Source organism: Bufo bufo, chromosome 4 (genome assembly GCF_905171765.1).
Source record: "Bufo bufo chromosome 4, aBufBuf1.1, whole genome shotgun sequence".
Classification (NCBI taxonomy): Eukaryota; Metazoa; Chordata; class Amphibia; order Anura; family Bufonidae; genus Bufo; species Bufo bufo.
Window position 1 is genome coordinate 28,299,369 of NC_053392.1, and position 12,551 is coordinate 28,311,919.

The window sequence follows — 12,551 nt, forward strand, 5'->3', positions numbered from 1 at the left end:
AAATTAGTGCGAGGATTCAGGAATATATAGAATTGAATTTTGCCCCTCTGCTTAAAAGGGTCAAAAATAAAATAAGTATCTGGCAAAAAATACTGATAAGACAGGCAGATCGCATCGCTATTATTAAGATGATTTTGCTGCCGCAGATCCTTTATGTTATATCCTCATGTCCTGTCTGGATAGGTGACCACCTTTTTAACGTACTGGAAGGATTGATAAATGATCTTATATGGGGGAAAAAAAGGGTCAGGCTCAAACAAAAATACTTATGGCTCGATGAAGAAGACGGTGGTTTGTCTGTGCCCTGCTTCAGAGGCTACTATTACGCATCCCAGCTACAATGGTTAATGACAGAGGATGACAGATTACGTCAGTATCTAGTGGGTGAGTTTGTAGGTCTCCAATACAATATTTTTAGTGTCTTGGAAGCCGGGATATTGAAATTAAAGGGTAAGAAGTGCCCTATTAGCAATATGATGCACTTGATATGGGTGAATGTCAAAAAATTATTGAGGATAAATTACTCATTAAAGATTACCCCTCTATGGGGGAATATAAACTTAGGCGAGTTTCAGAAGTTAGATGATTATGTATTTTGGGAAAAAAATGGTATTAAGTTTATTTCACAGATTGAGATAAAAGGAAAGCTCAGGACACTAGAAGAACTAGGGCTTAGCATAAAACTAGACACCCTCACACGTTTTAGATATTTTCGGTTAAAACACGCATTCGACACCACTGAGAATAAAGAGTATTTAATCACCAAACAATCAGAATTTGCAGAATTTTGTTGTCTCAATAAGGGGACCAAAATATCAATATCACAGATATATAAAAAAATTAAAAGGGGTTTAGGGGGAGTGATAAAGTTTAACAGTGAACAAAAATGGGCACTAGAAGTGGAACCTAACTCTCTAGATTGGAGATGTATCTATAAAAGTATAAAAAGAAGTACAGTATCGAGTAATTTTCGATTGATACAGTTCTTTATTGTCCATCGTACCTACATCACCCCACGGGTGCTGAGTAGGATGTATAAAACAAGGGACGCTAGATGCTGGAAGTGCAGGATGGATAACGCGGATTTCACCCACTTGATCTGGTACTGCCCCCTAATGCAGGATTATTGGAGTCAGGTTTTTCGGGAGCTGACCAGATCGACTGGGTGTTCCGCTCCACTGGAGATCTCTATAGCGGTGCTTGGATATATCAGGAAAATAGGCCTCGATAGAGAAATAGAAATGAAATGGGCCAAAGGATTAATGCTGGCGCGGGTCGTAGTGGCTAGAGAGTGGGGGGCGGACACACCACCAAATATCGAAGAATGGAAGAACCTATGTGGGAGGGTACGTAGATACGAATATGCCGGTACCCATAAATAAATAGAGGAAAAAGGAAAAAAACCCTGATATGAGATCATGAAATCAACCTCTTCTTTTTTGGTTTTGTTTTTTCTATTTGCGGTAACCGTCAAGACAACCATGGGGGGGGGAGGGGGGGGGTTATATTGGCTTTTTTGCATATGTATGACATGAGAAAAGAAACAGGACAGGGATAAGCGAGTAACAATTGTATGTGTATATACAGGAAATATCTTCGTGCATGTCCTGTTGTAGTATTGTTTATTGTTATGTCTTGTTTCTGAATTTTTTATATGATGAAAGGGAAAAATAAAAATATTCTATAAAAAAAAAAAAAAAGATGTGGCCTCATGAGGGATTTATAAAGGGGTAATATTACATTTGATGCTTCCACCTGACATTGAGCACTGCTGCTTGGCTTACCAGAATACCCAGGTCCTTTTCTTGTTCTGTTGACCCCAGTTTTATTCCATGTAATGTGTATATAGCTATATAATTACTGTGGCCACTGTTCATTACCTTACATTTATCAGTACTGTAATTGATCTGCCACATTCTTGCCCATGCTCCAGCTTCTCTAAGTCTTCCTGTAATATCTGACAATTAAGCTATACTCCCAATCTCATCCACAATATCATTGGTTAAGAGATTAAGAAGAATTGGGATTAAGGACCCATTCATTTCTAATGGGCTGTGCACATGAGCAGTGATTTTCATGCATTACTTGTGCGTTGCGTGAAAATTGCAGCATGCTCTATATTGCACGGTTGCTAGGAGACGATCGGGATGGGGATCCGATCATTATTATTTTCCCTTATAACATGGTTATAAGGGAAAATAATAGCATTCTTAATACAGAATATACACTCACCTAAAGAATTATTAGGAACACCTGTTCTATTTCTCATTAATGCAATTATCTAGTCAACCAATCACATGGCAGTTGCTTCAATGCATTTAGGGGGGTGCTCCTGGTCAAGACAATCTCCTGAACTCCAAACTGAATGTCAGAATGGGAAAAAAAGGTGATTTAAGCAATTTTGAGCGTGGCATGGTTGTTGGTGCCAGACGGGCCGGTCTGAGTATTTCACAATCTGCTCAGTTACTGGGATTTTCACGCACAACCATTTCTAGGGTTTACAAAGAATGGTGTGAAAAGGGAAAAACATCCAGTATGCGGCAGTCCTGTGGGCAAAAATGCCTTGTGGAGGCTAGAGGTCAGAAGAGAATGGGCCGACTGATTCAAGCTGATAGAAGAGCAACGTTGACTGAAATAACCACTCGTTACAACTGAGGTATGCAGCAAAGCATTTGTGAAGCCACAGCACGCACAACCTTGAGGCGGATGGGCTACAACAGCAGAAGACCCCACCGGGTACCACTCATCTCCACTACAAATAGGAAAAAGAGGCTACAATTTGCACGAGCTCACCAAAATTGGACTGTTGAAGACTGGAAAAATGTTGCCTGGTCTGATGAGTCTCGATTTCTGTTGAGACATTCAAATGGTAGAGTCCGAATTTGGCGTAAACAGAATGAGAACATGTATCCATCCTCTGATGGCTACTTCCAGCAGGATAATGGACCATGTCACAAAGCTCGAATAATTTCAAATTGGTTTCTTGAACATGACAATGAGTTCACTGTACTAAAATGGCCCCCACAGTCACCAGATCTCAACCCAATAGAGCATCTTTGGGATGTGGTGGAACGGGAGCTTCATGCCCTGGATGTGCATCCCTCAAATCTCCATCAACTGCAAGATGCTCTCCTATCAATATGGGCCAACATTTCTAAAGAATGCTATCAGCACCTTGTTGAATCAATGCCACGTAGAATTAAGGAAGTTCTGAAGGCAAAAGGGGGTCCAACACCGTATTAGTATGGTGTTCCTAATAATTCTTAAGGTGAGTGTATATTGCTGCTGTCACACACAATAGTCCTTAAAAGGACTTTTAGGTCTCTGAAAAGTTTTTATAATAAAAATCTTCCAATAACACTCCCTACACTGTCTTTCCCTTCCTATGCTCAGCTCTCCCTGACTAACACTGAGCCGAACACGTGTCATCGGGTGCTTTATAGAACCCAATGACGCGTTCCAGCCAGCCAATCATTGTAATGCCAGTAGCCAACATGGCTACGGCATTACAGTGCGTGCCAGTACTTCCTTGCATGTATAGTGGTTGCGTAGCAGGTAAGAAACCTGCGGGAAGGAGACAGGTGTTCGGCCGAGCATGTTCGATCATCACTAATACTCACATCATCCATTTGTGCGCAAAGAGGTTGTCGCGGACATTTTGATTGAAATCTCGTGCAGGGTGTTGTATGAGGGTGCGCTGGCCGAGCATGGTGACATCATCATCACACCCTGCCAACATGATGACGTCATCAAGTCATCACATCACTGCGAGATTTTAGGCGGTGTCTGCAATCAAGATGGCTGCGACGGCCTCTATGAAAGCAAATGGATAAGGTATTTTTTTAACCCGATTAACCGCTGAAAGGCCTAAATTGCAGACTTAGATGCTGCGATCAGCGATGAAAGAGGCATCTGAGAGGTTCAATAACGAGGTACGGTGCGATTGCCATTCCCCATCATTGCGCCCGCTATGCGCTTCGTGACGAAGTAATTTTTCACTAATCAAATTTCTTTGTGAAATTCGGCGAAGCAGCCAAATTTTATTTTTCGTAAATTCACTCATCTCTACACACAATGTGTTCATAATTTGCCAAGGTGTTGTATACAGATATCTATGCATTTACATTCAGATATTGCCTCTGTTTTCTTAACTTTTCCTCTCTTTCTCTTCTACAGATATGGAAGAATGCTTGGAGTGTCCTGAAGACCAGTGGTCTAATGAGAGAAGAGACACCTGTATCCCGCGATTACTTGACTTCCTGTCATATGAAGATACCTTGGGATTATCTCTCATTATTATCAATCTCTTCTTCTGTTCTGTGACAGTCGTTGTGTTGGGGATATTTATAAAGCACAAGAACACTTCAATTGTGAAAGCCAATAACCAGAACCTGAGCTATATCCTGCTCCTGTCTCTGCTCTTCTCATTCCTATGTCCTCTCTTATTCATCGGACGTCCCACAAGGATGTCATGTCTGTTACGACAAGTGACTTTTGGGATAATTTTTAGTCTTGCAGAATCTTCTATTTTAGCTAAAACAGTGACTGTAGTCTTGGCTTTTCAGACCATTCAACCAGGCAGGACACTGAGGCAGTGGTTGGGGAGACATCTGTCTACATCATTACTCATTACTGGTACAATAGGAGAGGTTGTGATCTGTGTCTTATGGTTGTCTTTCTCTCCACCATTCCCAGATTATAACATTGAAATAGAAGTCGGAAAGATAATATTACAGTGTGATGAGGGATCTGCTATTGCTTTCTACTTGTCCATTGGCTACATTGGATTTCTGGCCATGATGAGCTTTATTGTAGCCTTCTTGGCCAGGAAACTTCCAGACACCTTCAATGAGGCTCAGTATATCACCTTCAGCATGCTGGTCTTCTGCAGTGTGTGGATCTCGTTCATCCCGACCTATCTCAGCACCAAAGGGAAATACATGGTGACTGTGGAAATTTTTGCCATCTCATCTTCCAGTGCTGGACTTCTGGGCTGTATCTTCATTCCCAAATGTTACATTATTCTAATGAGACCAGAATTGAACACAAAGCCTAATCTAATTTTTGCACGACTATAGAGGAGAATTATGATTATATGCAAATCTCCACAATGCTAGAATTAGTCAGTCTTCCCTATTTATCCTTATCTTCTGTGGTTCACTATTTAGCACTGGTGTCTTGAAATGCTGAAGTTCTAGGTTCAAATTTGGCCAAAGACACAATCAGATACACCAAACCAAGGTACAAAACACCCCCACAAAAATATAACCAGATACTGGGTAACAATATCTTGATTAATTTAATATCAGAGTAATAAATATAAAAAATCAGTCACAACAACGGCAAATACATATATGAATAAAGAGGAAACAGTGGTTCAGTGTTAACATGACATATCACAGAGGGGCTAACAAGGTCAAATGTAGCATGCAAATCTATCATCCAACAAAGTGAATATAACTAGTTAAGTTAAATATAAAGTGCTTAGTGCAAAGGCAATTAACAAGATGTAGATCCCAAGACAATAGATAATGAAAGTATCAAAGATAACAATAGATCAAAGATAGATTGCAAATATAAGAAAAACCAAATATAGCCCTATGTACCATTCAGATATCGACCAGTGTGCCTGCACCCCGACGTACGTTTCACTTTTCAGCTTCCTCAGGGGATAACACGATATTGGTTCCTGTGTTCATTTATACCTTGTTGATTGCTATTCAATTAAAAGCAGATGGGAGAAGGGGACTATGATTGGCTTAAAGAAATGTATTGGCATATGTTCCACAGTTGAACGCATGACAGTGCTTCCTCCCAAATATCCAGGGCGATATATATCAGTCAATGCTAACAGAAGAGTACATCAGAACACATGGGTCCGCTCAGGGACAAATTATACCCATATAAAATAAAGTAAAGAAAGTAAGTGACCCAATAAAGCACAAAACTGCATTTCCAAGCCGCGCTCGGCTGTGAAACGCATACTCGAACTTCCGTTATGCGCTCCACAGCCGCATTCCCTGAGATATCGCGAGACTTCACAGACATCAGGAATGCTGAGCGTCTGCAACCAAGAACAGTATGGGGCTGTGTCATACAGGATCAGGCGCTGATACTTAGAATTGATATTCACATGGACCCCGTACTTAGCAATCCTTATAATCCTATCAATACATGAATTAAATACATAATAATAGGGATAATGACGTGGATAAAATAATAAAAAGTGAATAGTGCCTACTGTGCGAAGTGCAAACCGTGACAGGGGGAGTGGTGGTGAGCGTGAACATGCAAAAGGGTAAGTGCAGCATACCGTGAAAACAAACAAACAGTAAGAAAAAACGATTGCTCATATGGAATCATGATTGAATAAATATTGATATGATATTACAAACCTATGGTGAATACATCATTATGATATATACATAAATAATAATGGGTAATTGGTGATACCTAATCTATACCGACAAACCATGATTATATATTATGTACATGTGTGAAATACATGATTAACGAAAGAAAGACACAATCATTGACATACATGATCGTAATAATAAACAGTCAACGTGTGATCATAAATGTATAAACGATAATAATAAAAAAATAATTATTGAAGGGGTTGCATTGGTCCTCATAAATGTAGGAGTCGGAAGTGGAGCCAAGCCAATACGGTCCAGGAGGATTAAGGTAAGTTTTGAAATAACCAAACACAGAGCAGATGTACATTACATGGACATCTAGCCACAAACACAACCCCAATGGTATTACAGGTAATTGCATGTGTGATCTGGTAATTCTTTCTGCCAGATGCATCTGTAAATGTATTTGTACGTTCAATGTTGGGACAAGCTACACAAACACCACAAGGGCGGAAACCCCATCTTGGTCCCTTAGATCCAAAGGCTTTAGTTGGATTCATACCTCCATAATGGCTCCGAACCAGGGTGTCACGTAAATTATTTTCTCGCCTGTATGTTACCGCATTATGTTATGGACAATCTGGTGTTTGGTTATTTCACAACTTACCTTAATCCTCCTGGACCGTATTGGCTTGGCTCCCCTTCCGACTCCTACATTTATTAGGACCAATGTAACCCCTTCAATAATTTATTTCTTTATTATCGTTTATACATTTATGATCACACGTTGACTGTTTATTATTACGATCATGTATGTCAATGATTGTGTCTTTCTTTCGTTAATCATGTATTTCACTCATGTATATAATACAGTATAATCATGTTTTGTTGGTATAGATTAGGTATCACCAATTACCCATTATTATTTATGTATATATCATAATTATGTATTCACCATAGGTTTGTAATATCATATCAATATGTTCTTGTTCACAGATTTTGAGCAAGTCTCCCGAAGGTACTGATTCTTGTAATCCTACTAATCTCAAATTATTGCGCCTCAACCTATTTTCTAGGTCCTCTAGTTTGTCTCATAGGCGCTTGTTTTCCTTTAAAGTATCTTGTAGTTTGTGTAGGATTGGTATCTTCCACCACCTGAATTCTAGTTTCAGCTGCTTCATGTGTGTCACGTTGCTGTAACTCCTGCTGCAATTCTTGCATGACATTCGTAACTGACTTTGCTAGTGTCTCCCTTAAATCAGGGGCTAGATGTGCAGCCACTTCGATGGCTAGCTTTTTATAGTCCACCTGGTTTTTTGGCGACTCTGGAGTGTGTTGGTCTAGCCGTTCTCCTACCATATCTGTAGGTTCGGACTTTGCCATGCGCTCATCCGTCTCCTGCGTACTCTGCGCCATATTGGAAATTTCGGCATCATCCTGTATCGGTGGAGAAGTCGCTTTGCTCTTGATTTTCTTGCCCATGTTTACAATAAAGCGGTCCATGCACCCACTCAGAGTCTCATGGAGATATTTCGTCTTCGTGGGTGTATTTTCCCGGGCGGATCGTGGGCAATTAGCAGTCGTTTTAGACGTGTAGCCTAGGAGCTCTTTCGCTTTGCTGCTTCACATGACGGTGCCGGAACCGGAAGTCCCCAGTTTTGTGCTTTAATGGGTCACTTACTTTCTTTACTTTATTTTATATGCATTGACTGACATATATTGCCCTGGATGTTTGGGAGGAAGCACTGTCATGCGTTCAACTGTGGAACGCATGCCAATACATTTCTTTAAGCCAATCATAGTCCCCTTCTCCCATTTACTTTTAATTAAACAGCAATCAACAAGGTATAAATGAACACAGGAACCAATATCATGTTATCCCCTGAGGAAGCTGAAAAGTGAAACGTACATGGGGGTGCAGGCACACTGGTTGGTATCTGAATGGTACATAGGGCTATATTTGGTTTTTCTTATATTTGCAATCTATCTTTGATCTATTGTTATCTTTGATACTGTCATTATCTATTGTCTTGGGATCTACACCTTGTTAATTGCCTTTCCACTAAGCACTTTATATTTAACTTAACTAGTTATATTCACTTTGTTGGATGATAGATTTGCATGCTACATTTGACCTTGTTAGCCCCTCTGTGATATGTCATGTTAACACTGAACCACTGTTTCCTCTTTATTCATATATGTATTTGCCGTTGCTGTGACTGATTTTTAATATTTATTACTCTGATATTAAATTAATAAAGATATTGTTACCCAGTATATGGTTATATTTTTGTGGGGGTGTTTTGTACCCTGGTTTGGTGTATCTGATTGTGTTTGGCCCCACACCACTCCACCAACGGTCATTGGTTGGTGATTTATATCTTTTTTGGGGGGCAAGGACAAAATCTGCATGGAGTTTGGATGTTCTCCCTGTGTTTGTGTGGGTTTCATCAAGTTGCTACAGTTTCCTTCCACGCTCTAAAGATACTGAAAGAGAATTTAGATTGTGAGCTCCATTGGAGACATCAAGTAATAATAATAATAATAATAATAATAATAATAATAAAGTTTCATTCATTGAAATCTGTAGAGGCAATTGGGAACCCAGAGTGTCATACATGACTCCTCAGAGCATTCTGAGCACTTTCAGTTCAGGACCAATTTATTCATACCGGAATAGAATTTGCTGACAGATTTGTTCGAATTGAATGCAAAACAAATTTCAAGTGATTCACTGATCTTTACTTCCAAGACTAATCTTCAGGATAGGTCTCCAATATGAGATTGGCGGGGGTCCGACACCCCCACCGATCGGCTGTATGAGGACACAGTGCGCAAGTGCCGTCTCACTTCTCTCTTTCTGCTCACAGCTGCAAAGACCATAGACAGCATCAGCAGACATGAACAGATACGGGAGATGGCACGTTCGCACCATCTCCTCATACATCTGATCGACAGTGGTGCCGGGTGTTGGACCCCCGCCGATCTAATATTGATGACCTAGCTTAAGGAAAGATCATCAATAGTAAAAGCCAGGACAATCTCTTTAATTACATTGTTTCTCACCTGGCTTCCTCTTCCCATGTTGGGGCCCTAGTGGAAGGAATTCTGCATATAGTTCCTTCAGTTTGTTTCCTGTTTTTCTCCACCAGCTCTGATCGTGTATGCTTGCAATATACAGATGGTGAGCATATAATAGACATTAACCCGTCAAGGCCTACATACAACAATTACATATTTCCATTTCAGAGACCTAAATCTCTCTTAGAAGCTCCTACAGGTTCAGGTAACAAATTTAAAGCTGGACATCAGCCAATCCAAACATACAGTATTTTAAATATAAACGTACTTTAAATTCTGGTTCCATAGCTACTATATGAGCTAATCTAGAATGGTTAGTATAGCCATTGCAAAGCACATCCCTTTTGGGCAGTCATCTATGTGGATTTAGAAGGAATCTTCTTTATGGGCAATATTGGAATGTCTAGATGCCCTAGCTAGCCTATATGCACTCAATACTCAACAGTGTAAATGGAATAAAGATACTCTAGATAAATTTAATCATTTTGCACAGATATTACCAACATTACACTTAACTAAACTTTCGATACCTCCATGGATGCTTCTGTGCACTTGCAATAAGATCTAGCGAGTGTCCAGGAAGAACTATGAGAGGCTGACCTAGAGGATACCTGAAGTACTGAAGTGTCCTCCAATGATTATACTAACTTCTTTAGAGTGCAAACTTCTTTAAAGTTGAAGTATAATGATATTAATATGATATGCAAGGTGGATGAGGGCCCTATTACTATTTCAGATCACGACATGGTGTTGACTTCCATGCAATTCACTAATTGCTCTCAAAAATAAACTATCCATTTTCTTCCATGAAAATCCATTTGACAACACAAAGAATGACATTGGAAAGCACAAGTATCCGTAATAGGAGAGCTTATTGCCCTGGGATCAAAGGTTAAGAAGGCCCTTTCAAATCACTGCAATTCAAACAAGCCATCTACAGCCCTTGAAGCTCAAAAAGGGCCTGATCAAGCTGAGGCAGCAATCAAATAACAATCTTAATCTTATAAAAGCCAAACAATACCAATATGTCCGGTTCAAACGCTATGCTTATGGGGATGGGCGGATAGACTTTGATGAAAAAAGGGAGAGACTTGAACATTTCTTAAATCAATTTTCACAGATTCTAACACAGAAGAAATTGTGGATGCCTTTTATAAATTCTATTATGCTCTTTACAACTTACAAATGCTGTTATGGTTCCCCCGGCATTCGCTGCCTCTGTGCGGGGGAACCAGATCAGCTGGGCGGCTTGCTCTGAGATCGTAGAGCCCAGGGCCAATGATAAGGATAATACGTGATAATCAATTATCTGTTAAATTGGAAAAATGTCTGTTTAGTGTCAAAGGGGCATCAATCTTGGGGTATATTATATCCCCGAATCTTTTCGTGTGGACCCAAAGTCCAGGTGAGTAAGGATTGTTTTTGTTTTTTTTTTCTCTTTGCTTAATTAAGGCGAGTGCTCGGGGCAACCAGGTGCTATAAATTGACCCACTTACACTCTTCAGAGCCTGCTCTTCCTGAGGCTTGCTCTACTAAGTGGCTTCTTATTAAGTGGAGTTAAAAAACAAGGAGTTCTAGAAAAGGAGTTTGGAAACTAAGGTTGGATATAATTTCCTTGTGTGTTGTTGGCTTAATTTTACGTGGTCCTTCGACTACAGCAGACAGGGTCTAAATCTAAATCATTTATACTGTTTTACTTTTTTACTGTTGTAATCCCCATTTAGTATGTGTTGCACAATTTACAACGCAGTCCAGTGCACATCTTGCATGATGTATGCAGTCCTGGAACAGGAGTTCAAGGGTGTATATCTTTGTTCTAGATGTGAGCAAATTACCCGTTTGGAATCGCAGATCGAGTCTCTAAACGGGCAAGTTGCAACACTGAGAGGCATTGATAATTTGCAAAAGAGTTTGCTTCTCACCGAGCAAGCACTCTTTGGGGTAGATGAGGGGGAGGGTGACAGAGAGGAGGCTGAGGAAAGTGAGGTAGCTAGCTGGGTAAAAGTTAGAAAGCGGGGTAGAGGGAAGAGTGCCAGGGAGGCTAGCCCTGATCTGACACACCCCAACAAGTTTGCACGTTTGGCAGATGAGGGGGATGTCAGTCCGGGGACGGCACTGCTGCAGCCAGACACTTCCTCTGCCAGTCAGGGGAATGTCAGCTCCAGTAAGCAGGGAACCAGGAGAGCAGGGCAGGCCAGACAGGTGCTGGTAGTGGGAGACTCCATTATTAGGGGAACAGATAGGGAAATCTGTCACAAAGACCGTGATCGCCGAACAGTGTGCTGTCTTCCTGGCGCTAGAGTTCGACACATCGCGGATCGGGTTGACAGATTACTGGGAGGGGCTGGAGACGATCCAGCGGTCATGGTCCATATCGGAACCAATGACAAAGTTAGAGGTAGGTGGAGAGTCCTTAAAAATGATTTCAGGGATTTAGGTCAAAAGCTGAGGGCAAGGACCTCAAAGGTAGTATTTTCCGAAATACTGCCTGTACCACGAGCCACACAAGAAAGGCAATGGGAGATTAGGGAGATTAACAAGTGGCTCAAGAACTGGTGTAGGAAGGAGGGGTTTGGGTTCCTGGAGAACTGGGCCGATTTTTCTATCGGCTACAGGCTCTATCGTAGGGACGGGCTGCACCTCAATGGGGAAGGGGCAGCTGTGCTGGGGAGAAAGATGGATAGAAGGTTGGAGGAGTGTTTAAACTAGGGACTGGGGGGGAGGGTAATTACGTTATAGGAGGGGAAGATAGTGCAGATAGAGACCGGGGACAGGTAATAAGAATGGGGGAGGAATGGAAGGAGGGACTAGAACAGTTCAGAAGGAAAGGTGTAGGGTAAAAAATATACATAAACCTCTCAAATGTATGTATACTAATGCCAGAAGCCTGACTAATAAAACTGGTGAACTGGAATTAGTGATGTGTGAGGAGGACTATGACATAGTGGGAATAACTGAGACATGGCTGGATGATAGCTATGACTGGGCAGTTAATGTACAGGGTTACAGTCTGTTTAGAAAGGATCGTCAAAACCGGAGAGGGGGAGGGGTCTGCCTTTATATAAAGTCCTGTCTAAAGCCCACAGTCCGAGAAGATATAAGTGAGGGACA

The 12,551-nt window shown here is 41.0% G+C and overlaps 1 protein-coding gene across 1 annotated transcript in view; it reads left to right on the top strand.

Moving 5' to 3' along the window:
* The window catches only part of LOC120998925 (vomeronasal type-2 receptor 26-like), an 87,798-nt gene extending 81,057 nt beyond the window's left edge, over positions 1–6,741 (top strand). The window contains exons 5-6 of the mRNA XM_040429804.1: positions 4,177–5,050; positions 6,693–6,741. Of these exons, the coding sequence (XP_040285738.1) occupies positions 4,177–5,050; positions 6,693–6,741 (923 nt within the window). The remainder of the gene's footprint in view (positions 1–4,176; positions 5,051–6,692) is intronic.
* The last annotated feature ends 5,810 nt before the right edge of the window (positions 6,742–12,551 follow it).